Source organism: Zophobas morio, unplaced genomic scaffold (genome assembly GCF_036711695.1).
Source record: "Zophobas morio isolate AGI-343-1 ecotype UQ-CSIRO unplaced genomic scaffold, CSIRO_AGI_Zmor_V1 ptg000014l, whole genome shotgun sequence".
In the NCBI taxonomy this organism is placed as follows: Eukaryota; Metazoa; Arthropoda; class Insecta; order Coleoptera; family Tenebrionidae; genus Zophobas; species Zophobas morio.
This window is the reverse complement of record NW_026972119.1, coordinates 13814892-13841678: the sequence shown is the minus strand read 5'-3', so window position 1 is coordinate 13841678 and position 26787 is coordinate 13814892. Positions and strand designations below refer to the sequence as shown.

Below are 26787 nucleotides of genomic sequence, written 5' to 3'. Positions count from 1 at the left end.
AGTTCCAACTTCTGGTTTTAAATTAAAATAAACGTGTTACGTATTATTGTAGACCAGTAAAGCTGAGTGTACTAATCCTTGTGAGATGAACGGGCCTGAAATGCATTGCGACCCTAACGCTTATTGTTTGCTGATCCCCGAGACCAGCGACTTTAAATGTGAATGTAAACCCGGGTTCAACGGTACTGGCAAGGAATGCATCGATGTGTGCGACGGTTATTGCGATAACGACGGGACTTGTGTGAAGGATGTCCGAGGGCAACCTTCCTGTAGATGCATCGGTAGTTTCACTGGAAGGCACTGCACGGAGAAGTCGGAATTCGCTTACATCGCCACAGGAATCGCCCTAGCAGTTGTGATAATCATCATAATTGTGCTTTTGATTTGGATGATCTGTGCAAGGTAATACACAATCGTTGATTAAGTCGCGTTCTAACTGTTTTTGTGTAGATCTCATCGCAGGAAAGAACCAAAGAAACTCTTAACCCCAGCGACGGATCAGAACGGGTCTCAGGTGAACTTCTACTACGGAGCTCCGACTCCCTACGCTGAAAGTATAGCTCCGAGCCATCACTCGACTTACGCCCACTACTACGACGACGAGGAGGACGGCTGGGAAATGCCGAACTTCTACAACGAAACGTATATGAAGGAGAGTCTTCATAACGGAGTCAACGGAAAAATGAATAGTTTAGCGAGATCGAATGCCAGTATTTATGGTACAAAAGACGATTTGTACGATAGACTAAAGCGACACGCTTACCCGGGCAAGAAAGGTAACAACGAGTAAGTACCGGACTGACGGAGATACTCTAACAAACTAACTTTTTACAGACAAAAGTGACAGTGACAGCGAAGGTCAATAGTTAATCTGGTCAGCAATTAAATTAATGCTCAAGTAGCACAACAAATGTCTAGTGAACAATTTTTTTACTTGTTAATGTGTTATCGTAAGTACTACCATAGTTGTTAATTTATATTAATTTTTATGTAAAATATTAACAATATGTTCAGTTGTGTTGTGTGAATAGTATTTTGTAATGTATTTTTACTGTGTAATTTTCGTACCTTTCCCCGCTTGTTATTTATAGTCACGAACTGTCTTTTATACTTTTATACAAACTGATATTTAAAATGTAGTTATTGTAATTATGTAGAACTCTAAAGAGATGTAAGTATTTTTAATTATTTCGTTATGTGTGTGTGCGTCAGTGCGAATGTGAAAGTTTTGTATACTTTTATACTTATAAGAATGACTGAATAAAATATTATACAAGATATTAACTTTCGTGTGTTTACTCGACCCATTTCTTTACATGTTGTTACACAACAGATCCGTATTGTGGCTGTCTTCAGGCTTTAAGTTACGTCAACTTCAAGCTTGGACGGCGACATAAATCATAATTATAGCGCATTAGACAAAGACGGAAGACGAAACAAAGAAAATATTCTAGGTTATGTTGATGACATAATACGACTGATTGAAAGATAAAATTTATTTTATACTTATCACAGAAAGTATTACATAAATTAATGAAAATTATTATATACACATCATTAAATGATAAGAGATGATTTACATTACGACTAAAATAAGTTTAAAAGTAAAACTAGATTATACATATTTTCACCTTACTTAATATCTGATATGCTAAGAAAATTATTGCTCTGATACACATATTGCAAAACGAAATAAAACATAAAGAACATACACTCGCTTAAAATATTACTTATCGTTTAGAGAATCTCTCAATAAAAATTACACTCATTATTCATAAAATACAACGTTAATACAATTATCGAATAGTACGTAGAATTGCCATGTTATGTAAAGTATAAGAACAAACTGACTTTGAAAACGTCATAATCCGAGATCTAAAGATCGTTAATGAGCATAGTAAAGGTTAAAAAATATCAAACATTCAGAACACACATAATATACAAAACATTGTCAACAGTTATCAAATATCTCATTCAGTCTCAGACTTATCACTTTTATCCAGGTCCCTAGACCCAAATGGGCTCGCCATTCTCTGATAATGCGGTTTTAATGTTGTTGCCGGCCTTGTATAATCCAAGTGATCGTATTCCAATTCTATAAAAACGAGTCACGTTAAAGACGCACTACATTCAATTTAAACATAATAATAATAATAATAATAATAACGCCATGCATCTCACTAAACTAATGAAAAGAGCACGCGGAAGCATTTACACTCAACTTACATGATTCACTTCCACTTAGAAATACCTACATTCAAATTATTTTATCACCTGTATTACACCCGTCGAACTATGGTACTTACCGATGTCCTTTACATCCTTCTGTTTAATTTCGTCATAAACGTGATCAATTTTGTCAATGCTGTGGTAGATATTCGGATTCGTGGCATCCGCTTCCCTATTCTTCAACGACTGCAACTCATCTGTGCCGTAACTACCCTTCAAATCGTCGTCGTCGGTCGAACAGCACGCAACCCCTAATCTCGCCCTCTCCAAATTCGTGTTCGTCGGCTTGTGAAGATTGTTACGTATTTGTTTGGAATTGTTCAGTAAGTGTTCGTTGTCTCTCTTGACACCCCCTTGGTAGGAATAAACAGGATTGTCGAAATGATTGCGATCTGAAGCAAAAAGCGTCACAACGGAAACACGAAACCTAAATCAACTAACCCGGCGAGAATCCGTTCGGGTCGGCTATGTATTGCACGTGTGCTATCTCGGTTTTCAAATTGGAAACTCGCCGTCTGTAGTACACGAAAATGCACCCTGCCGCAACCAAAGCAATCACGGCGACGATAACCCCAGCGATTACGCTCCCGTAGTTGTTGTGGGTTTCGTCATACGGTGTCCGATAACTGCCCAGAAGAATGGGTTCGTCGCAATTTTCCCCGGCGAAACCGTGACGGCAGACACACCCCTTGACCGGGTGACACACGAAGTTGTCGTTCTTGCACTCGCAAGGGGTCATGCAGTGGTCACCGAAGTAGCCCTCTGGACAAACTAAAAGACACTTGGGGGTTATATTTTTCGGCGAATTTTATACATACTTTCGGTGCACTGGGTTCCGGTCCAGCCGGGCTGGCACTTGCAGACGCCATCGTTACGTCTGCATTCGCCGTTGTTCGAACACTTGCAGTGTTGGCTGCAGTTCATGCCAAAGCGACCGGATTCACACGGGATGCTGCAGTTCTTGCCCATCCATCCTGGAAGGCACTGGCATTCGCCTGGAATTTGGTTTTAAGACTTTTCTTGAGGTAAGTAAGGTTTGTGGTACCTGTGACGTGGTGACAGTCGCCGCCGTTTTTACAAGAGCAGTTGCTTTGGCAGTTCTTGCCGTAGGTACCCAAAGGGCAAGGGTGCTCACACGTGATGCCTATGTAACCAGCGGGACAAACATATTCTCCCGTAACGTGATCACAGGTTTTGTTTCCTAAAAGGTAATGAATGGTGAGTCCAGGGTAGCTCGTTTCGTGACTACAAACCCATAGCAAGTTGTGGACACGTTTGCTGGCACCCGATACCGTAGTACCCCTCATCGCACGGTTTCGAACAATCCTCGCCTTGCCACCCTCTGGCACAGTAGCATTTCCCGGACTCCGGATCGCACGAGCTGTTATTTTTACAGTTGCAATCTTCTTCGCACGTAGGCCCGAATTTTCCAGACGGACAGTGTGTTTCGCAGCGCACGCCTGGACAAAAATTCATATAAATACGGAATGACGAACAATGTTAGTGAGTATTAATGAAGCGAGGTTATGCAATGATTCAGAAGAATGATCTCAGACTGGAAGTTTCGAATGCATGAATGAGTTACTTGATTTGAAGTACCTTTCCAGTCAGGTTTACAATTGCATTTGCCACTAACTGGGTCACAACCAATATAATTTCCTTGTTCACACTGGCATTCTTGTTGACAGTTAACACCAAACGCTTCGGAATGACACTTAGTTTCGCAAAACTGACCAGTATATCCTGCTCCACAAGTACAAGTTCCTACCAAAACACACAACATGCAAAAAAGTGCAAAGATTTGTCATCAATTCTCGAGTCTTAAAGTGCCCGCTCAGTAAGGGATCTTGATCTTGAAGTACTCGTAATTTCCGATTTTTTCGAAAGTCTGAAACTTAGTTCCAGGGAATAAAAAAACTGTTCACAGTGCACGTTTGCTTCCGAAAATCGCATGTTAAATCCTATACGCCAAAGTAAACACTCGATAAATTTTCATTATCATAGTATCTGTATTAGCTAAAAAATGATGAAACAAAATAAGTAAACACACGATTTCCGAATCTGTCCCAGTTCCATTAGCAAAAATTTTATTTCCACAGACGAACTACTTTTTTTATAATTGGGTTACAAACCGCGACGTTACCCAATTTCGTGAATTTAGCCCGTGAAGTACCAGCCTCTAACATCCGTACGTGAGCGAGGGTCTTTAGAATTGAAGGCAAATTAAAAATTGTTAATTAATTAGTAAGCTAACCGTTTTGGGGACTACAAGAGGCTCCATTTTTGCAAGCACACTGTTTAGTACACTGTATACCATAGGAATAGTTGCTGCAGGGTCGATCACACTGCTGGCCTTCCCATCCGGCAGTACAGATACACTGACCTGTCTCGCTCGAACAAGTTGCTCCATTTTTACCTGCGCGGAAAAACGACACCCTAATTATAGTATTTATCGAAAAGGTATACTATTTACAAAATCACACCCGAACGGTAGTACCATGACCCATCATTATATAGTTCAAAGAACAAACAACCAAAATACTCACAGTCACATTTCTGTGAACAATCCTCTCCAAACATATTAAGTGGACACGTTTTTCCACAATCGGCTCCAGTAAAACCTGGAGCACATATACAGGTACCATCAACTGGTGAACATTGAGCATTATTCTTGCAATCACAAAGCCCATGGCAACCTTTGCCGAAAGTCAACAACGGACACAACCTAGAACAATCTTTACTGTTCCAGCCGGGCTTGCACACGCACTCGCCGGTCCAAGGGTGGCACCTACAACAACCACAATAACACCCAAACCGCCTCCACCACACCCAACATACATTTCCGTGTTGTCTCGACTGCACGCGCAAGTCTTTGAGCAATTGTAGCCCCACAAGTGTTCCGGACACGCCCTTTGTTCACAGAACTTCCCCGTCCAACCCAGCGAACACGTGCAATTTCCATCAATATTTGAGCATTTGGCACCATTCTTGCATTTGCACTCCTCGGTACAATTCAAACCGTACGTCCCTTCCGTGCATATATCCAAACACTACAAATAGGGGTCAGTTAACCTCAAAACACCCTCAGAACAAACCCTAGCTACCCTATTGCCTGTGAACCCAGGCTGGCATTCGCATTTCCCGGTAACGTGATGGCACGAAGCCCCGTTGTGGCAGCCGCAGGTCTGAGTGCACTTCTCCCCCCAGAACCCGAACGGACACCGGTTTGCGCAGACGGGCCCGGTCCAGCCCGGCTTGCAGAAACATTGGCCGTCTTCCGGGTCGCAGGTTCCTTCGTTTTGGCACCGGCAGTCCGACTTGCACTCGGCGCCGTGTTTGCCGAGCGGACAGGAGTTGTCGCAGCTAGAAATGACCGATTTGAATGCAAATTGGCGATTAGAAGGAGGAAAATTACAGTGGTCCCGTCCAACCGGAGTTGCAGCGACATTCGCCCGACACGTGATCGCAGTCGCCGTGCACGCACCTACACCTCTCGGTGCAGTCTTGGCCGTAGCTGCCCGCACTGCATTTGTTCTCGCAGAGCTTACCGGTCCATCCGCGGGCGCAACGGCAGGAACCGTCGAATGGATCGCAAGTGGAATTGTTCTGGCATTTGCAACGGTTTTGGCACTCACGGCCCCATAAGTTTTTGGGGCAAGCTACAACAATGGAAAAGTTTGCCAATAAGTACAAAAAAAAGTATATCTCTGGTAACAGTTTTATCTTGAATCGTTTCCCATTGGGCTAAACCGATTTTAGTACCCTCAGGTGTTTCTCAAGGAGCACATTGTGGTCCATTACTGATTATTTTTTTTAAACGATATTCAACAAGTTATACAAAATTCTAATTCTAATTTACTGTTTACAAACGACTAAAAGTTTTAAATGTTTACATGGGTCATTTAACCGTAAATAAAAATTTTGGAAGAAAATTTATCGTGGATTAGTGAGCATGATGTGCCAAGTGAAGCGCAAACAGTTTTCTAGTAACGTTATATAAATTGGTAGTGATCTGTGCAGCAAATTGATGAACCAGTACAAAAATTGGACTTGTTCCGGTAACGGTTTTCGCGAAGAAATTCGAAGAATTATTTTTGTAGATTATTTTTACGCTGACGTTGGCGCTTCTTCTGAGATATCTACAAGAGAAACTAAACGACAAGTTTTTTAAAATAGGAAATATTGGTTCGAGTTCTCAGCATGCACCGTGCCAACTGTTAATTAAGAGCATATTAGGAATAATGTTACAAGATTCAAGGAAACGCATTTTAAAAAGTTTTGCGGTCGAGTGAAAGGAGAATACGGAAGCAATGGATTAAAACTTACTGATCATAATTAAGTGCGCGACTAAAAAAACTAAAAAAATTTCCTTACATATTTTTAATATGTTCTAATGACTGATTCTGCGAACAACGGTGACGAACGTTGATAAAACGCTCTAAACACCTGATTTTATGGACTATTCGAAATTACGTTTCTCTAAATGGGGACAATAGACGTTGTTCAGTTCATAAACAATACACAGAAATCAACTTATGAAACGTTATGGCAATCCACTACAGGATTTTTGTTAATTTTAAAACTGATTAGGTTTCGTGGTTAACAAATCAGTTGTTTAAAATCAAGTTGCGGTTATCTGAAGCTAAAATTTTCCTCAAATATAGATGTTAGATTTGGAGGATTTTCCTACCGAGTTTGATTGCAACAGAACAATTACCGACCACAGATAGTGTGACATTTGCATATCATTCAAACCGATATTATTGTGTCTAAAAATAAACTTTTATTAAATTAGAAAATATATAATGAAAAACTGGGGTAAATTTATCCAGACAAAACTTCCCCCACTTCTGAAGATCAATCAGACAAATCCAGTTGCTTAGATAGGATTTATCCAGCAAAATTTTAAGATGACGTCACCCAGAGGGGTAGAAATGGAAAGAAGACAGAAGATAGAACTACAGACAGAAGGAAACCTATCGAAAAAATTCATAATGCCAGATGTGGTAAAGACAACGATATTTCGTAGCGATAAAACTTGTGATGACATAATCCTCGCAATAGAATTACTGAAAACACAAAAGCATACGGTTTTTAAATTACAATAGAAAGATAAAGCATAAAAAATCCCATAAATTCAACCAAACTATTAAAGAACAGGTTAGACCATTGCGATTAAAAAAAATGAACAATACCCCAGTGAGTCAGTATAGTAATTACACATCGACTTAAAACCGTATATTAATTGCATACCAAAAACACCTATTCTATAGGAACTGGTAGTTCATAGTTTTAATTCATAACAAACTCTCTTTTATCCATACAAAAATAATTGTTTAAGTTTGAAATACGATTACATAGTACTTTCTTTTTTTAATTTATTTTCAATTAATGTTAATCAGTTCATTAACTCCAATGACAATAATTTTCTCTACAATTGTTAATTGTTTTACTATTATTATTAACTAAAAATAATAAAATTCACAGGGTACGTGTCGCAATTTAGAGTGGCAGACTATCATCGCAGATATAATTTTAATTAACTGATTTGGCTTCTTAGATGTTTTATAGTTCATATTAAAGCGATACCTGTACTAAAACGAAATAAAATCAAAACAAATTCATCATCCAAGTAAAGTTTTACTAGCAGCAAATGTTCATTACTATTTATATTAATTAATAAAAATAAATGAGAATTCACTAAGTTGGACATTTGCCTATATGTAGTTATTATTATTAATGAAACAAACAAAACTGTAAAGTAATCGGTTCGATAGCTCCGATATTATTCAATAGTTGTCCAAAAATTTAAAAGAGACTAAACCGAGCCCACAAACAAAACAGAATTGGCAAACATGGTAAGGTATGAAATTAGACATTTATAAAAATAACCCTAATACATTAACTTATCTACGACTCGAAGAGCAAAAATGAGCTTACATATCTTAGAAAAATGCGGTAGTGCTTACTTATCTTTTTTACAAAATGCAACCGATAACCAAGATGCACAGTAAAATATGCAGTATTTGTATTTCACACCATACAAGGCGTTCAATAAAAAATTCTAATCTTATCGTACAATTTTTCCACAATATAGAATATATACAAACACTAAAGTTACACTGTATGTGAATTTTTTTAAAAAAGACAAACAGGGCTGAATCACTGGAGTTCGTACAATTTCATATATGTGAACTTGAGTTTCCTAATTACTAAACTTTTTTTAATAACAGTACGACCCATTTAGAAATATTAAAGAACTTCTTGTAAAAAGCAATTTGAAACCCGAAAATAACAGAATCAATGATTGATTCATAATTTAACAGTAGGAGTAACTATTCGTTTATAATAAACTTTCTTTACAAAATATTGTCAATTCTAAATTGTGATGAATTTTTCATTCGTTGTCAAATCGAGGGGCGGGGCTTAATTGCAAAGTCCATATTTATCTACAAGAATTTACTATTTTAAGCCCCGCCCACCCGCCTGATCTCAGTTGTAAAACCCTTATTATTACTCTACAAGAAACTACCATGTAAGACATGCTTTTGAATATCGTGTTGTTCAAAGAATACTATGTACATTAAGAAAAATTAAAGCCAAAGATTACGCCCCACCCATACCTGCCCTGATGTAAAAAGTAATGAAGTTTTCATTCGCTAGCAGACTTAGGGACGGAGCCTAATTGCAGAATTAAAACATGTTTAAAATGGAAAATTTGTATACGGAAATATCGATTTTGAAATTAGGTTCCGCGGCATAATTGCAAAATCCATTTTTTCTTGCAAAAATGTACTATTTTAACCATGTTTTTAGTTTATTGTTGTGAAAAGATGGCTATGTATATTAACAAAGAAAAAAAGGCAAAATATAAGCCCAACCCATCCGCCCGATCCCAATTCTGATGATTTTTTTATTCGTCGTAAGCCGAGGGGCGGAGCTTAATTGTAAAATCCTTATTTTTCTACGAGAAATTACCATGTGAAATATGTTCTTAAGTGTTACACAAACAAAACTAAATGTATTAATTAAAAAAGAAAACCAAAAGAGAAGCGCCACCCATCCGTCATCTCAATCGTGATGAATTTTTCATTCGTTGTCAGACCGAGGGGCGGAGCGTAATAACAAAATCGATATTTCCCTAGACAAATTTACCATTTTAAACATGTTTTAAGTTTCTTGTTATGAAAAGATGACTACACATGCTAAGAAAAAAAGGGAAAATGTATATTACAAAATTTAAATTTTGTAATATCTAAACATAAAAAATATATATAGATAAAACCAGTAACACTGTAACACGGTGTATAATAAGTTAGGTGTTCCGACGAGCGCGTGAAACGTGTCCCCAACTAGTCACAGATTTGGAGTGAGAGAAACAGAAGAGGGCGGCCATCATTTAATCGCACGGACGGGAAAGAGACGGGAGAAGTATTTCTCGGAATTAAAGCCATTTAGGTCCAAAAATCATCAAAATTAATTATCCGTTGTATTAAAATAAAAACTTTAAACATTTTTAAAATAATAATTTATTTAAAAAGATGAATGTAAACTCGTTGTTAAAGATAGTTCTTTTCGCCTTCACATATTATATTAGTATCACTCACTTCTGTTCGTTTCACAAGACAACTAAAAAATATCCATTAACCATTATCTGCTTTACTGTTTGAGAAATAAAAAGTTACCATTATTACGTAGTCTGTAATCGAGACTCTTTCCTTTTTTCTGTACATGCCTTGGTTGTTTTCTCTTGTTTCTGTTTATAAAATTGTGTAATTTGCATAATTGTGTAAAAATATTTTGCCTTTGAAAATATTTCCATTCTATGCTCTTCACAAGAAAAAGGAAAGTAAATAGTCATAAAAATTTTTGTTGCGAATAGCTCTTCAATTGTTGCATCGAATACATCCACAAAATGGATATATTTCATAAATATCCCTTCCACCCATCGGAACATATTAAACATTAACAAATCTGGATGGTTTAACCACTCCCTGGATTTTGTACTAGTAAATTCAGATGTACTAGAACATGGATCTTCTTTGTTATATAACTGTTCACGGCAAATATTACATTTTGAAGTATTGTACAATTTTTTTTGCGACAAATCCAGCTAAGTAATAAATGATGTTGTCAACAATTTTAGTTGTAGTGACATCTTCAAATAGTTGTTCGTCTATTTCGTTAATCGGTGAATCTGTATCTAAAATATATTCAATTTTCCTTTTTATTTTCTCAACATGATTTTTCCCGCAGTCTGGTATTTGTTTCAAAAATATTTTTGGAGTTATTAAATGATAAGGAATGATTTGCATTACTATTTTCCTGCATCTGTGTGCAATTACCAAATTTCGGAGGTTTTAATAATTTATAAACCGATAACATTCGGTATAGGTGCAAAGAGTTATAGATAAGGGATGTCCATTGGCACAACCTGCTTGTCGAATTGTGCCGAAAAATCTCTGCAAAAAATATAGTTTATGTGGAATAAAGAAAAAATACATATCGCATTCAAAAACCCTCTGAAAATAAACATAAATTCTGTTTCTTGAATGTTAAAACATAACACATAACCGATAAAAAGGGAGTAATTGTCTTAAGTAAAAATAAAATTCAACATAAAATGCCTACTCGTACTATTACTATAGCGACGAACAGTATTTTTTAGTGCAAAGTGTTGTTCAAAAGCAGCAGTTCACTACTGCAATAAAAGTGCCATTCCAGTAATCTGTCTTTAGGTACCTACCCGAAACACCGACACTTTTTCGGGATTACCATTGTATACGCTAGAACAATTAGGCACAACACATTTTCTACCCATTTTTATTGATAAATCAAAAAACAAGTAAAAAATCGCAGAGAAAACCTAGCAAAATCTGTCACACCTAGAGAGGGAAAAAGCCTGCCAAACGCTGCTAAACAGATCTAAGTGAGAGGTTACAGGCCGCCGCTGTCTGTCTCTCTCGACCGCTCATCGTGACTAAACCGGCGTCAAGTCGATGCACGGTGAGTGCGCTTCGTCGTAACACCTAACTCATTATACACCGTGCACTGTAAGAAACTTCATGATTTTTGTCGTTTTAATGTATCATATTTTCACCTATACTTCGCTACTGCTTTTGATTCGAAAGCATTATGTCTGTTGGTTGCATTAATGGTATTATTATTATTGTTATTATTAAAACACACTCTGTTACCTTGTTTATATTTGCTCCACTTTTCCATCCATCACTGGAAACAGTTTAACAATTGCTTCAAAAATATGAATGCATTGATAAAACACATGGGTTTATCTGTGTTCCTAGTGAGTTTCTAATTTGAAAATGTTTCAATCAACATTTCAGCAAGGTCACATGTGTCAATTCAGACACCTGCAGTATAAAATTTGGATGCTTTGTGGAAAACCTCAGGGCGGATTCATAAACCACAGGTAGAAGAGTTTGATAATTTATAAAATTTAAATCCTACTTGAATTGAAAAAATTTGGGGGGACGTAATCATATTCTTGGTGATGATTACCCAAATTTTGGTTAGCGTTTCACCATTTAAAGGACACTCCAAAGTCTGCAAAGTCTTCTATACCTGTGGTTTATGAATCCACTTTTTACTGCCCGAGCGTGAGCCAAGGAAGTATTGTAATAGAGTCCATTGGATGATTGGCTACTTTCTTGTTTTTTCGACGTTTCATGACCCTAGAGTGCGAAACGTCTGTCGTCTGTATAGATTTATATATGTATGTTAGGAATAACATGTAGTGGTAAAACTCTAACCAAAATTTGTCTAGTCATCCCCACCAACAACTTGATAAAGTCCCTTCATCATTTTGCGTAGTGAAGGTTATCTAATTTTTTTAAAACAATATATTTCTGTACTCGTGGTTTATGAATCTGCTTTGATTTTTATCCTAATAAAAAGTCCTATATTTTCCATTATGCGTTAAAATCCTATCCTTACCCAGTGTGTTTCAATATGACTTCTGTTTCCTATATTTTTCTACTTGTGCGCGAGTTGGAAAAATCAGATTTAAAAAATAAACAAAAATCAATTATTTTTTTCAAAACACGTTTTTTCTTGTTTTTTTTTTTTTAACTGATCCCGGGTAGTACACAGACTCTTCCTTACAGTCCAACAAATATAGTTTCTGCGAAAAATGATAAAATTTGAATTCGAGACTTTTAATTTTTCAGGATAACTCCTGTATGTTAAATAAATCGAGGCGGATCCATAAACCACAATTTTAGGATTGTCATTTTATAAAATTTAAATAGCGTTTACTATGCAAAATTTTTAGGTGGAGACAATCCATCCATAATATTCCTACCATACATATAAAATTTGTCCAATAGTTTCCGGGATTATCTATCTAATAAAATCGACGTAAATATTTACGTAATTTTAAAAGAAGATTTTAAAAAACAAGAATGATTTAAATCAGTATTTTTTCGATACAAAGTAAAATGGTTTACAACAGGTCAACCTTGCTTATAGGGCTTATTATTAAATAAATGCAATTTTGCAAAATAACATTTTTCGAAAAACTCTAGACATGCTGATTTATCGAAAAAATCCAAATTCTATGACATTTTACATTTTAAATTAGAAACTGCAAAAACCGATTGTTCTGAAATTTTGCCAACGTTTTAAAATTACCGTAAACATGGTAAATCGGTAATCACGTGTATCCCCTCCCAAAACTTGGTGACGTCATCACTAAATTGTGCTGGCTAAATCGTACATAAATGTCAAATGCACTTGTGGCTATCAATGCATTCATCTTTTTGGAATTGCTTATATAGTATACAGGGTGATTTAAAAAATTAATGAATGATACATTGATGACAGTGTTAATTGCAAACGATGTGGGAATAATGAATGAAGATTTGAGAAAAGTCAATGCAAGTCTAGAGAGAATAAAAATGGTAAAAGCCACTCCCGTGAAGACAGTAAGATTATTTACAATGCCAACTGTCTTTGACGGCAAAATGCGTTATAGTCATTGTCGAGAAGAGTCGTATTTTCGCCAACAAATGCAAAACAATACATTTATCGCCAACATAAGCATGAAATTGGAAGACACGTTTTGCCTCATTTTGGCAGCTTAAATCTTATATTGAGTGCCACTCAGTTAGATTTAATGTTAGTGGAACAAGCATTACATTCGAAGCACCCAGTCATTTTAGCAACAATTAAAGCCACAATCTTAGAAAAGCAAAAACTACTTACAAATATCACAGTATGGTCCCCCGTATCCTGTTTCGCACAAACATTGGTCCGGTGCTATGCAGGTCCCATGTACGCATTCCTTGGAGCACACGGCCACACACCGATCGTCCGAACTCCTCGCGTAACCTTTACAGCAGTCACTTACAGGTCTAACTTTACTTAAATTCTGCGTTTTATAAACAGTTTTGAACTTAATTTTGTACTTTGAGCATCTTGGCGGAAAATTTAAACACCACACGTATTCCCTCACTTGATAGGGCTGCTGTTCGGAAACTCGTACAGTCGTCGTGTACCTAGAACGTCATCGTTACTAGCGATATTTTGACAGGTTAGTGATTCCACTCACGTTTCTTGCGTCGTACACACATTGGGACCTTCTAGAAAGGCTAGCGTACTAGTTGTACACAGAAACAGTAACAAAAAGTGAAGCATTTTTAACAAGTTTGTATATGACAGTCATTTAGCCTAGTAGAAAATCTATAAAACTACTCCCATCCTGTTTGTACATGATAAGGAAGACGAGTCCATCTGAAACAAAAGATAAGTCTTGTCAACAAAGAGTCGAATTTTTAAATGGAGTTGGAGGTCACGATATAGATGCCTATCAACGTTGTTTTAATGAATAAGTGGCTACTGTTGCATTAGTTAACGAGACCGTTACTCTTTAATTGTTATCTCATTCATTTGTATTCAGCTCAGATGATTATACATAAATGTAGAGAGTTGTACTAGCGGTACGGGTATGTGTTTATATGCAATTTGTCAACAATCTCCCAAGCATTCTATTCAAACCAAAGAAAACCCAAGTTTTCGCATACCCAGATGATTGCATAATGGATGCAAAATAATGTGAATTTTTTTATCAAATATAGTTTACATAAATCGTCGCTTTGGAACGCAAACAATACAAAAATAACACGCTTTGTGTGTACGTTCTTGAAAACTGGATTCTTCAATCAAAACAACATCACCTTCCGGGAAAAAAAACAAAAATTTAATTTATACCTCAATTTGTATACGAAAGCCAAGACATATTACAAAGTGTGTAAACCAAGCACGAATTCCTTATTATTGGCAAAAAGTATAAAAACATAGACAGACGTCTCCATCTGGGTCAATATTTGAAAAATTTCTACAATCTGGCAAACTATTCGTGGTACGTGGGCCGAGTATAGCTTACATTGTTTATCAGAATAAAAGGCCTTCACGTCGTTTTAGAACAGTACCATTATTAAAGTCAGGCGACTCATTTCGTGACTATTATCCAAAGATGGCATACACACCTTTGATACAAAGCAAAACGCTGAGGTATGTTTCACACTATTGACTCATACAATAGAATAAAGTTACATTGCATCAGATAATTACATATAATATAAAGCTTTATTTCATGTGAAATCAATACTAAATGCAACGGACCTACTTGCCTTTGAAACCTGCTTTTATCTGTTTGTATCGAAATCTCTATGTGGAAATTCAACTTTCAACAAACTACTGGTAGCAACAAAAACCATTAATAGAAGTAGTTTAGTTAGATAACTTGAAAGATTTGTTTCAGAAACGTCATGGAACTTCCTTTCCGGAGAATTTGTTGTATTGCTTTAGTTGTCATTTTACAAAATTACTTTAATGGACATTTCGAAGACAAATTGTTCGTCTCGATATTTCATGACCCCTGGAGTACGAAAAAACAGGTCTCCTATTTCCGTCTGCCTGTTTGTCTTTCTGACGTCTGTCCAGAATTTTTGTTAGGCAGATAGATAATTTTCGAAACTACTAGACCGATTGTTGTCAAATTTTGTATGTATTTTAGGAATATCCTACAGGTGTCAAAATGCTATCCAAAATTTGTCTAATCGTTCCCAGTAATAATGATGTCATCACCTCAATTAATATATTCAGTTTTATCGAAACGTATTGTATTATACTATGTACATATAGTTTATTTCATGAAAATTTAGTGTCTTTTACAGAAAGTGATTAATTTCATTTATCAGTTCATTCCACCAGTAAATATTTATTTAGGTATACGATTTTCCTGTCTGGTGGATATTGGGTTTTCCTTTCGTCATCAGACCTTTGATGTGTCGAAAATTTACTGAAACACGAAATAATTCTACTCAAATTTTTCAACAAATGAGTTTCTAAAATGTGCGTAAAAATCAGACCTTCAAACTGATTCGAAAAATTTCCATAAAAAGTAGATCGGTTTAAAAAAATTAGTCGAACGTTATTTCACCAGAACTTCCCGTTTCTTTAAAGAACTATAAAATTTGTGGACGATATCAAATATATTTAAAGCAGATAAATAACGGGGAAAATGTAGATTTTCTCAACTTCTTAGTAGATGCGTAACGTCAACTGTTTATACTTCGAAAGAATTCGACTATTAGCATGTACAGATTACAAGCATCAGCGGTTAAAAGAAAATGAAATTAGAATAATTTTGTCTCCTCAATGAAGAAAACACCCCTAAGTTTAAAGAACATTTACTCCGCAAAATTGTAAAATGACGTATAAATTTTGATTAACGATTTACCTTACTTTCAAAAATATAAAATTTTTGCAAGATTTCCCAGCATTTGGTTTTTGCAATTTAAAGTAAAACTGTAAAATATTGTCAACAGTTTTTATTGTTTTCTCCAAAAAAACTGAATGCTAAGTATAAAAACTCAACACGGATTCATAAATCACACATGCAGGAGCATATTACATTATAAAATTTAAAGGAGATTTATTCGACAGAATTGTAAGAAAACGTCAAATTTTTTTATTTTGATTAACGATTTATCATGCTTTCTATAATCTTAAAACGTTTGGAAGATTTCAGAGGTTCGGCTTTTGCAATTTCAAAGTTAAATTGTAAAATAAAATTTTGAATTTTTTCCTAAAAATTAGCAGTTTCGGAAGTTAGTTGCTTAATAAAATCGCTAATAGACGACAGACAGACGGAAACGGAGTACCTACTTTTTCTTCTTCTACGAACTGTGGAACGTCAAATGAATCCTACTACAGGCTTACACTCGGAAAGTCTGTTTAAAATTTTATTTTTTACTAAATGTTACTTTTTATTCAAGAGACGACTTTGCCGCCAGTGTTTACATTGAAATAATGAAAAGTCATGAAGTAGACACATTTAGGTAAAGTTATAAACGCCGCCCCTTTTCTCTAGACAAATGAAATGATTTATGTAGGTGGAGCTTGTGCGAGTGGGAGGAGCATCGATAATATTGCTTTTTAAACCGTCTCGTCTGCTTATTTAACACCAGATTAAAAGGATCTAGATACATATCTTGTTTACAATTTATCTACTTTTTTCACCAACAATTTAAGAAATTTGTCTGAAATACTTATAAGATAATGTTGCCATTAATTGACAATATTAAGAGTGGTCGCTAAAATAAACAGGGGGTGGATGGGTGGGGCTATTGCCTTCTTATAAAACTTTATAAAAAAAAGTTAAATCTAGCTCCACCCACCTGTTTTTTGAATTTCACTGACTTAATAAACTTACTGTAAATGAGAATTGAATTCTGATTCGACAAGCGGTACAATCTAATGAAATTTAAAATAAAGTCAAAAATGGCCCCACTCACCCACCCCTTGAATTTTATGACAAATAATAGAATCTAGGATTACATTTTTTTACATACATAAAATTTTATTTTTACTAATTTTTGCTTTTTATTCGAGAGCTAACTTTGACGCCAGTGTTTACATTGAAATAATGAAAAATCATGAAGTAGACACATTTTTCTCTAGACCAATGAAATGATTTATGTAGGTGGAGCTTGTGCGAGTGGGAGGCGCTTGGTAATATCCCTTTTAAATCTGATTCTCACGTCTAGTGTGGTTATTTAATATCAGCACTATATTTTCTCGCCAACGATTTAAGAGATTCTTCTAAGATTTTAAAAGATAATGTTGTTATTCACTGACGATATTAAGAGTGGTCGTTGGACTAAAGAGAGGGCGGGTGGGCGGGGCTATTGCCTTCTTATATGACGATGTAAAAAAAGCTAAACTTAGCTCCACCCACTTCCCTTCTTTTCACTGACTTACTTTACTTACTGTAAAATGAGAATTGAATTCTGATTTGACGAGCGGTACAATCTAATGAGATTTGAGAGAAAGTCAAAAGTGACCCCGCCCACCCACCCCTATTCCGTTGTGATCACTCATTTTATTGGCTCCAAGACGGAAATTGGATTTTAAAATGACAAATAAAAGAGTCTAGGGTTACATTTTTTTAACATATATAAAATTTTATTTTTTACTAAATTTTACTTTTTATTCGAGAGACGAATTTGCCGCCAGTGTTTACATTGACATAATGGAAAATCATTAAGTAGACACATTTAGGTAAAGTTATAAACATATTTAGGTAAAGTTATAAACGCCGCCCCTTTTCTCTGGACCAATGAAATGATTTATGTAGGTGGAGCTTGTGCGAGTGGGAGGCGCATTGGTAATATCCGTTTTAAATCTGATTCTCACGTCTAGTATGGTTATTTAATATCAGCATAATATTTTCTAGCCAATGATTTAAGAGATTCTTCTAAGATTTTAGTAAGATAATGTTGTTATTCACTGACGATATTAAGAGTGGTCGTTGGACTAAAGAGAGGGCGGGTGGGCGGGGCTATTGCCTTCTAATAAGACTGTAAAAAAGCTAAACTTAGCTCCACCGATCTCTCTTCTTTATTTCACTGACTTATAGTTTACTTACTGTAAAATGAGAATTGAATTCTGATTTGACGAGCGGTACAATCTAATGAGATTCGAGAGAAAGTCAAAAGTGGCCCCTATTTCGTTGTGATCACTCATTTTATTGGTTCGAAGACGGAAATTGGATTTTATATTGACAAACAATGGTATCTAGAGTAAACATGGTGAGGTACACTCGTAAACCCCGGCCCTCTTCTCGGGGCCAATGAAACGATTTATTAAGGTGGAGCTTGTCCGAGTGGGAGGAGCAGCGGTAATACATAGTAGGTCACGCCCGGGGCGTAAAAATCGAGAATGTTTGTCTGGTTACAATTGAAGAATAATTTAGATTTTTTGTAGAGTTAAAAATGCCAAAATATTGCAAACAAATAATTTTTATATACTAATTGTGATAAAAAATCAAGGCGGATTCATAAACCATACGTACAGGAGTATATTATTTTATAAAATTTAAATAGTATTTTTTAGTACGCAAAATGTTGACGTCATCAAATTCAGGTGGGGATGATTAGACAAATTTTAGTTAGCGTTTGACCATCTACACTGACAATTTGTTTTTTAATGTTACCGAGAGATCAATAAAAAAGACGATCAACGACAGTCATCGATTTTTGACGATTTATCTTTGATAATTCAAAAAAATCGTCAATTGAACAAATTAATGTTAATGAGTAATCGGTTTGGGCAAATTATTTAAGCATTAAAATGTCGCTATAACTCATTTGAGAAGTGTATCGTTTTCGAATTTTTAAACTTGAATGCGCCTCGTCGAAAACCTGATTCTCAAACATCATTTCGCGTACCAGTGACACAAATAACTACTTTGAATAGTCATTCTTATTAATGTTTATGTTAATATAGGTAATTCCGTATTCCAACTTTTCACGAAGTAAGACAACAACAAATTCTCTCCAATAAAATAACGAATTGACCGAAATAAATTAACTGTGGGTTACAAGCAAAATAACAAAAATTTACACAACACAGACACAATTTAAACAACCAGTTGTCCAAATACGGATCTGGCACTTTGCAATATCCTCGATGTGTTTATTTGCAAGCCAGTTATTATCCAGTTACACAAATAAACCCGAAATATGAGTACATAAACATTAAATTAACCACAAGAAAAAAAACCAAAGACGAAATAGCCTCAAGTTATGTTAATTTACAGTTAAGCAGGCACTCTTGCGTGAAGTGTGCGAAATGGGTGTTTAAACTATACCAGGAAATCAATTTACGACAAAAATTTCCCGGATTTGCGTAATTGTAATATTATTGTTTCCTCGCCACGATAGTACGTCGACACTTCACCGCAGTGCGCAAAGTCAAAACTAACAATGAAAACTGTTAATTAAATATCACTCCTAGTTGCTAATTTTAATTGAGGTGTATCGTGAGAGCTGGATTTTTCAAACATTATCAATTATTATCACTTGCGTCAACGTGGCGTTTCAATAAGGTCGTTCGTTGCAGTGAAGAATTCTGTAATTGAGTCACTGATATTCAAGGATAATAATAATAATTAAATGAACAAACACGTTTGGATAAACACGGATCATCAAATTTGATATTCATCATGTTTATATTTATAATGGGAGGCTGTAATTTCAGCTGAAGAGACTGCAACAGAGGAGATGTTCGTGATGAGTCTTATTGTTAAGCTTGACAGGAAGCTCTGCTGTATATTAAACATACACTGCAGAGTATTACATACCATTTGTACGTCTTTACTTTATCTTGATGGACGCACAACATGAATCATAATAGTAACCTGAAACTAGTTGACTCAACAGATAATTTAATGTTAATGTAGTTTGCAGACTGCGCACATTTGCCATAAAACAAACAAAGGCAATTTCTACATAATTCCTGGCGGTGATGATAATAGCTGATACTAAAACTACCGTTTACCTTGACTTGTGGACTTTCTTCTGTGACTGTTCGACTAAGTGAATTTGTTACACTGACCTGAGAGTTACAATTACGTGTGACAAACATCAATTAACCACTTCAGGTAGCAAGAATTCCAAACGATTTTAAACGACAGAACACTCGAGAAATTATTATTATCAATGACAAAACCAAAATTCTGAGAAGGTCTTCCTCGTACTACAATGGACGGAAAAAAGTAATTTATTTGTGCACGTACGCTATGATGTTTCAAGGTGTGCATTTCATTTTAATAATTGGACAAATTACTATGGGTATATTTATGGTAAATGGTTCACAATTATATAAGAAACAATGTTTGCAATTTTAATAATTTTAATGCATTTAAGCGACCATTTCCTTTGGCTACAATTTTATTTCGAACTCTTCGCAGCAAGTAAAGTGTTTCTAAAGATATTTGGAACTAGAGCTAAATACTTTTATTGCACTTTCAGCGGGATATAATGCTCCTACCATACATGTTTCAAAGCCCCGCACCGCAGGTCAGAATTCTGCACTTCATTAGGGGCACTTTTATGGGGATTAATTAAGCTCGAAAACAGGCAGTTGAAGGCTGACCAGGGACTAATGAGCCTTATAATGTGATTAACTCTGTTTCCAAATATCTTTAGAAATACTGTATCTTCTATCTGTTGTTTTTTCCATGTTGTGTATAGAAAATGCCTGAACACTTTCACCTCAGAAGTAAAAATGTTTTAGCAATTTTATCGTTCATAATAATTATCTATTGTTTTAAATGCCAAATTAGCGCTGTTCAGCAGCATTTATTGATGAAAAAATTGATCGAAAGTTGTTTCCCTCGCACCTAAAGTACAATGAAACATTTCCAGTATTTTCGAGTTGAGTTCCTTCTTTACACAATTTTGTGATAACGTCGTCAACATTTTTCCAAGAACAACTACATCAACTTGGATTGGTGCAACGTAATACTAAAAATAATAGTAATGTATTCCCAAAATTTTTTGGGGAAAAAGATAGCCATTCTTGATTTACTCAATAAAATAAACTGACTAATTCTTTAATTTTTTTGAGCAACCTTTTTAAGCAAATCATCAATTTTTTGGGGGGCATAAACACATATATTTTGATTAACGATTTACCATGCTTGCAATAACTTTAAAACCTCTGCAAGACTTCAAAGTATCCAATTTTTGCAATTCTTGATTTATTCAATAAAATAAATTGACTAATTCATTAATTTTTTTGACTCACCCTGTATAAGCAAATCCAAAAAATATGAATGAAATGGTATACATAATTATACAAGTATACCTAAATTGACCATATTTTGCACATTTTAGATAGGATTTATTCCACATTTTGAGGTGACATTATCAATTTTTTAAGGGGATGAGCAAATACATTTTTATCAAAAATTTACCGTGCTTATGATAACTTGAGTCACCCTCTACAAGCAAATCCAAAAAATATTAATGGAATGACAAATCACAACTAAAAACACATTTAAATTAGGATTTATTCGGCAAAATTTTGAGCTGACGTCATCAATTTTTTCGAGGGAATAAACAAATATAGTTTGATTAAAATTGATTATGCTTACCATAACTTTAAAACATCTGCAATATTTCAAAGCATTAAGTTTGGCAGATTCAAAATTAAATTGCAAAATGTTGTTTTATAATTTTGATTTTTTTCCAAAAATTTGGACGTTACGGGTAAAAACTCAACACGGAGTAACAAACTACATGTGAAACCCATTTACTATGTACAATTTTGAAGTGACGTCTTCACATTATTAGTGAGGATGATTAAACACGTTTTGGTTAGCATTTTACCATCTACATGTACTTTCGTAGATTATCTGTCTAATAAAAATCGGGGCAACAGACAAACCGACAGACGGACAGACAGACGGAAACGGGAGACCTCTTTCTTCGTATTCTAGAGATCATGAAAGATCGAGAAAACGTAAAAGTAGTCGACCGACGCTCGGGGAGTAAAAATATATTTTTTGTACACTTTAAACTATTTAAAGTGTTTGTTAAGACAGAAATCCTAAAAAGATCTTATTAAAAATGTTGGAACTAAGAGGAGCCCCTACGTTTAGCTTTTAAAGTGTTGCCAATACAAATTCAGGTTGTAATATCTTCATTATTAACAGACTTATTGTTATAAAATTTTAAATATATAACCTGCCCCCCAACTTTCTCTATATAGTGCAAGAACTTTTTTTTATAATCTATCGTATCTTTTTTTTAATTTTCGTGACATTTTTCATCACGTACCTTAAAAATTAATATCTCGATTATCTATGTAAATTTCGGAACGCGGTTTCCGCTACGGTTTTCAAGTTACAAAAATAAATCGTTCGAAAAATATTATCCTTTTTTTGGAAATACTTAAGATACAAACAAACTATGTCGAAGCAGCCGCCTTTTAATGTATCTTATTACCGACAAAAAGAGTGGCAATATTTTGTAAGCCGAAAACAGTGGTGAAGACTGCGTTCCGAAATTTCCATAAATAGAGATATTGATTTTTAAAAATACATCATGAAAAATTTCACCAAAATTTTAAAAAGAAGATGACAAACTGTTTTTATCAAAATGCCCTTGCGTTATGTAAGCAGATTCCAAAATCACAAAAAGGCTAAATTTTGACAATCACTTGCAAAAATAAGTAATTCACTAATTTTAAAATGTTAGTAGTATTAATTTCAGAAAAAATATAAATTCTAAATATTTTAATAAAGACTTTACCGACAAAATTTTTGAAAATTTGGGCACATTTTGGAAAAAACTGAAAATATTTTAGATCGGAGAAGTTGCAAAGAACAAGTCTAAATATATAACGAAAATTAAAAAAACTTTTAAATTTGACAGTTTACGAACAAAATATAAATTCTGTATATTGTAACTCAACATATAATTCAAAATACCTTCAGTTCGAATCAAAAAATATGGAACAAATACTTGTAGATTCTCGGATTTATTTATTACTGGGCCGATTATTGTCAAATTTTGTATTTATATTAAGAATATCATATAGATGGTAAACCGCTAATCAAATTTTGTCTAATCATCCCCACCAATAAAGTGATGACGTCACTTCAAAATTATACACAGTACATGGGTTTCAATTTGTATAAAATAACATAGTGCTACATATGTAGTTTATGATTCCGTATTGAGTTTTTACCCGAAGTGTTCAAATTTTTGGAAAAAAATCAAAATCATAAAACAACATTTTGATTTCATTTTGAATCTACTAAGCCGAATGCTTTGAAATGTTGCAGATGTTTTAAGGCTATAAAGCAGGGTTGGGAAAAAATCAGATTTAAAAAAAAAACAAAAATCAATTTTTTTAAATCACGATTTTTTTTTATTTTTTTTATTTTGTTGGATAATTTGTTTTTTTTTTTAAATTGTTTTCGATTTTTTTATTTTTCTTGGATTTTTTTAATTTTTCGGTTACCCACAATAATTCAAACTTCAAAAGTAGTAACAAAAAAATCAAAAGTTATGTGACTTAAGTTTGAACTTTCAATTATTTTTATTCAGTTTTTAAAAGCTTCATATTTTATTTAGTTGTTGTAATTTTCATTTTCTGCGTATTTCGTAATTCAAAAAGAAAATTTAAAAAAATCAAGAATGATTTAAATCAATGATTTACAAAAAATCACTTGATTTAAATCAAGATTTAAATCAGCCCAACCCTGCTATAAAGAGCATCATAAATCTTTGGTCAAAATATATTTGCTTATCCCCTAGAAAAAAAAGTTTGCCGAATAAATCCTATCTAAAATGTACAAAATATGATGAGAATTTGTAATTTATCACTCCATTCATATTTTGTGGATTTGCATATACAGGGGGACTCAAAAAGATGATCATTGTATTTCAGGAGCGAGAGAAGTTCTGTCGAAACAACTTTCGACCAATTTTTTTTTAAGATCTGAAGATATTACTCGACCACTGGAATTCGTATCACGATCCAAACACATTTCTAGTATTTTTGAGCGCATGACAAAAATCGAAACTTAAAATAAAGGTAATCGTGACAGAAAGGGGTGAGAAATAGAATTTTGGAGAGAACCCTTACAAAGAATTTTGAAAGTTTCACATTTGCTGAGAAATCGTTCGTTACAATTTTTAATACGATAAAGCCACAAGATGTTAGAAGTTCCAAAGTTTTATGGTAATTTCATGATATGTCTCAGAAGATAAATGACCATGAAAGAAATAACCAACTGAAATGGTATATGTACTTGGTACTTAAACCATTAATAACATAACTTAGTATTTTATTCGCAATGTCTATTTTAATTCAATATTTGCTTAACCTAAGATCGTCTTTGTCCCATTTAGTGTTAATTGAGCCAATCGACTTGAATAAATTTTGAATGATTTGCCCAAGTACTTTCATGTACGTCACCAAACTCATCTTCACAGCTAAAAAATTGTAAAACTGCCATGATTTTTTGTATTCGTCGTGAGCCAAGGGGCGGAGCTTAATTGCAAAATCCATATTTTCCTATGTTTAAAACATACAAGAATAATGGAAACATTCCGTTCTGAATATGTATTGGAAATTCCATGCGCCAAATGTAGCGACTGACCTTAAGCGACTTCAACTGGAATTTTTATAAAATCGAAAAGAATTTTCATCTTTTCATTACAAAGTTAAAATGAAATAATTATATTTGACTAAAAAATATACTCCTTCGTACATTACTATTAACGAATGGATCCAAATGGATGAACCGGAACTGCAAAAAATTACATAATATATACATGAAATTTTATATTACTTCACTAAGACCCTATAAATTTAGAAAATGTAGATAATACCAGTCTCAATGTAAGAAAAAAAAATGTTGACGAGGATGTGATTCAAAGTCACACTGGTGGGGCTCAAGTTCGACCGTAACTCAGTCCACTGAGCTACGGCGTCCTTATTGTTTCGTGGATAAACCATTTATCTATTTGTAAAGTAATTGTGATAAAAATTCAGGGCGGATTCGTAAACCACAACTATAGTATTTTATAAAATTTAAATAGTATTTACGTCATTCTGGTAGTTTTAGAGTCTAATAAAGATCGACAGACCGATAGACGGAAACGGGGACCTATTTTTTCAAATTCTATTCAAATATTGGTTTACACTTTGCATTTTAATCAATCTTATCAACTATGAAAGGTGATCTAGAATTCAGTGCTTCGTATTCATTTTAATTTTAAATATGTACATGAACAGTCCTAATTAAATTGACGTAGATGACGTCAGAACTTTATCGTTGACAAGCAAACACTGGTAAATATTGTATTTATTTCAGATTAACGCGATATTTTCGAAAGGGTATCAACTTGAATTTGTAAAGGTCAGGTGTTTTATTTTTGTTACTTCGGTAGATGTTGGAGTGACCGTGCAAATTTTCGCCTTCCGACTCGCGTAATTATATTTGACAAAAACTACATTTCAAACACACACTAAAAAATTTTCCGACGATTATAAATCAGAAACGTATTTTGGACACAGCGTTCCGTTGTAAATATATCGTGCAAAACCCCATTGTGACACTTCAACCACTTTAAAGCCAACGTATAAATAGAATCACGAGCAACTCTCGCTTTCAGTATACAATTTTGCATGAACAATAGATACGCCTGGTTTTTTGATGTTGACAAAGACAATACATAATAATTCGAAATGCAAAACAATGTCATCAGATAACTAACTTTATAAACATACATCGCATGATGTGTCGAATATTATTTGGTTTACAAATGAAATTGGAGCCCGATTACCTATTTACAATTCGATATGTGTTTGTTTTGAGTTTCTGTTCTTGCCACTTCATGTTGTTTCGTTGGAGTATATTTTAAGAATCTTTAACATTAACACAATGTTTCCGAGCGAACATATGTATTTGATACGAATACGTTGCGAAATATTTTCTACCAATGCCATACGAGTTTTTTTCAATTGTTCTAGCAACAATGCCTATTATCTGTATTACTCAGAAGTGCGATCGATCTACATGGTCGAAAGTTGTTATATCCAAAGTAAAGCACTGAAACACCAAAAATGTAACAAATTACCAATTCATTTTCCGTTCGATTCATTCCAATTATGTGGTAGTTCTTGAGTGAATTCGCCCGTTGTAACTTTTTAGTCCAAAAATTACAAAAAAGTTAATTATAAACAAAAACGCCAATCTTCAGTAATCTTCTGTGAATTGCTACTGACTTGTTCTTTAATAGTAAAATTACAATATCATCGTAATTCAGCAAATTTTAACTGGAATATCATGCTTTTTTGAGCGGTTTATACCAAACCAAGTTTTTCAAGAAAAATTCTTAAAGCGACCTCATGTATAACAATAAATTCAATTAACAATTCGTTGATTAAACTGTTAATTAACTCTTATCTACAGTATGCAGAAAATAATTGCGCCTCATCTTACACGTACCACAAATCTAAGGAAGTTTTTGACCTCCAAAAACACAACAAGATTTTCAGTATGGAATTAATTAAAAAAGAGCAGTGATGCTTTTGTTGAAATGACGTAAAATGCACCTTGAACAATTCACAATTAAGAAAAATAAATAAGCTATAATTAATGAAACGTGGAAAATACGTTTTTATAGGTTTGCTGTTATACATACAATGAGAATCGCTGGAATCATAATT

General features: G+C 34.4%; 2 protein-coding genes across 7 annotated transcripts in view; one reads left to right on the top strand and one right to left on the bottom strand.

The window, feature by feature from the left end:
- LOC135128565 (sushi, von Willebrand factor type A, EGF and pentraxin domain-containing protein 1) overlaps window positions 1-1246 on the top strand; it is a 62254-nt gene extending 61008 nt beyond the window's left edge. For 2 of the 3 annotated variants that reach the window (XM_064055452.1, XM_064055450.1), the window contains 3 exons: window positions 53-402; window positions 451-776; window positions 835-1246. In XM_064055452.1, the coding sequence (XP_063911522.1) occupies window positions 53-402; window positions 451-776; window positions 835-866 (708 nt within the window). In that variant the 3' untranslated portion in view covers window positions 867-1246. Of the gene's footprint in view, window positions 1-52; window positions 403-450; window positions 787-834 lie in introns of all 3 variants that reach the window. The other variant, XM_064055451.1, reaches the window with a different exon arrangement.
- Window positions 1247-1481: 235 nt separating this feature from the next.
- The window catches only part of LOC135128560 (protein draper-like), a 45565-nt gene continuing 20259 nt past the window's right edge, over window positions 1482-26787 (bottom strand). For 2 of the 4 annotated variants that reach the window (XM_064055441.1, XM_064055442.1), the window contains exons 2-15: window positions 13799-13980; window positions 13453-13745; window positions 5645-5888; window positions 5334-5592; window positions 5068-5279; window positions 4776-5017; window positions 4484-4645; window positions 3829-3993; window positions 3483-3689; window positions 3275-3430; window positions 3048-3224; window positions 2671-3000; window positions 2307-2621; window positions 1482-2095 (exon numbers count right to left, since the gene is read on the bottom strand). In XM_064055441.1, the coding sequence (XP_063911511.1) occupies window positions 1971-2095; window positions 2307-2621; window positions 2671-3000; window positions 3048-3224; window positions 3275-3430; window positions 3483-3689; window positions 3829-3993; window positions 4484-4645; window positions 4776-5017; window positions 5068-5279; window positions 5334-5592; window positions 5645-5888; window positions 13453-13745; window positions 13799-13884 (2973 nt within the window). In that variant the 5' untranslated portion in view covers window positions 13885-13980 and the 3' untranslated portion in view covers window positions 1482-1970. Of the gene's footprint in view, window positions 2096-2226; window positions 2252-2306; window positions 2622-2670; window positions 3001-3047; window positions 3225-3274; window positions 3431-3482; window positions 3690-3828; window positions 3994-4483; window positions 4646-4775; window positions 5018-5067; window positions 5280-5333; window positions 5593-5644; window positions 5889-13452; window positions 13746-13798; window positions 13981-26787 lie in introns of all 4 variants that reach the window. The other 2 variants (XM_064055443.1, XM_064055444.1) reach the window with 2 other exon arrangements.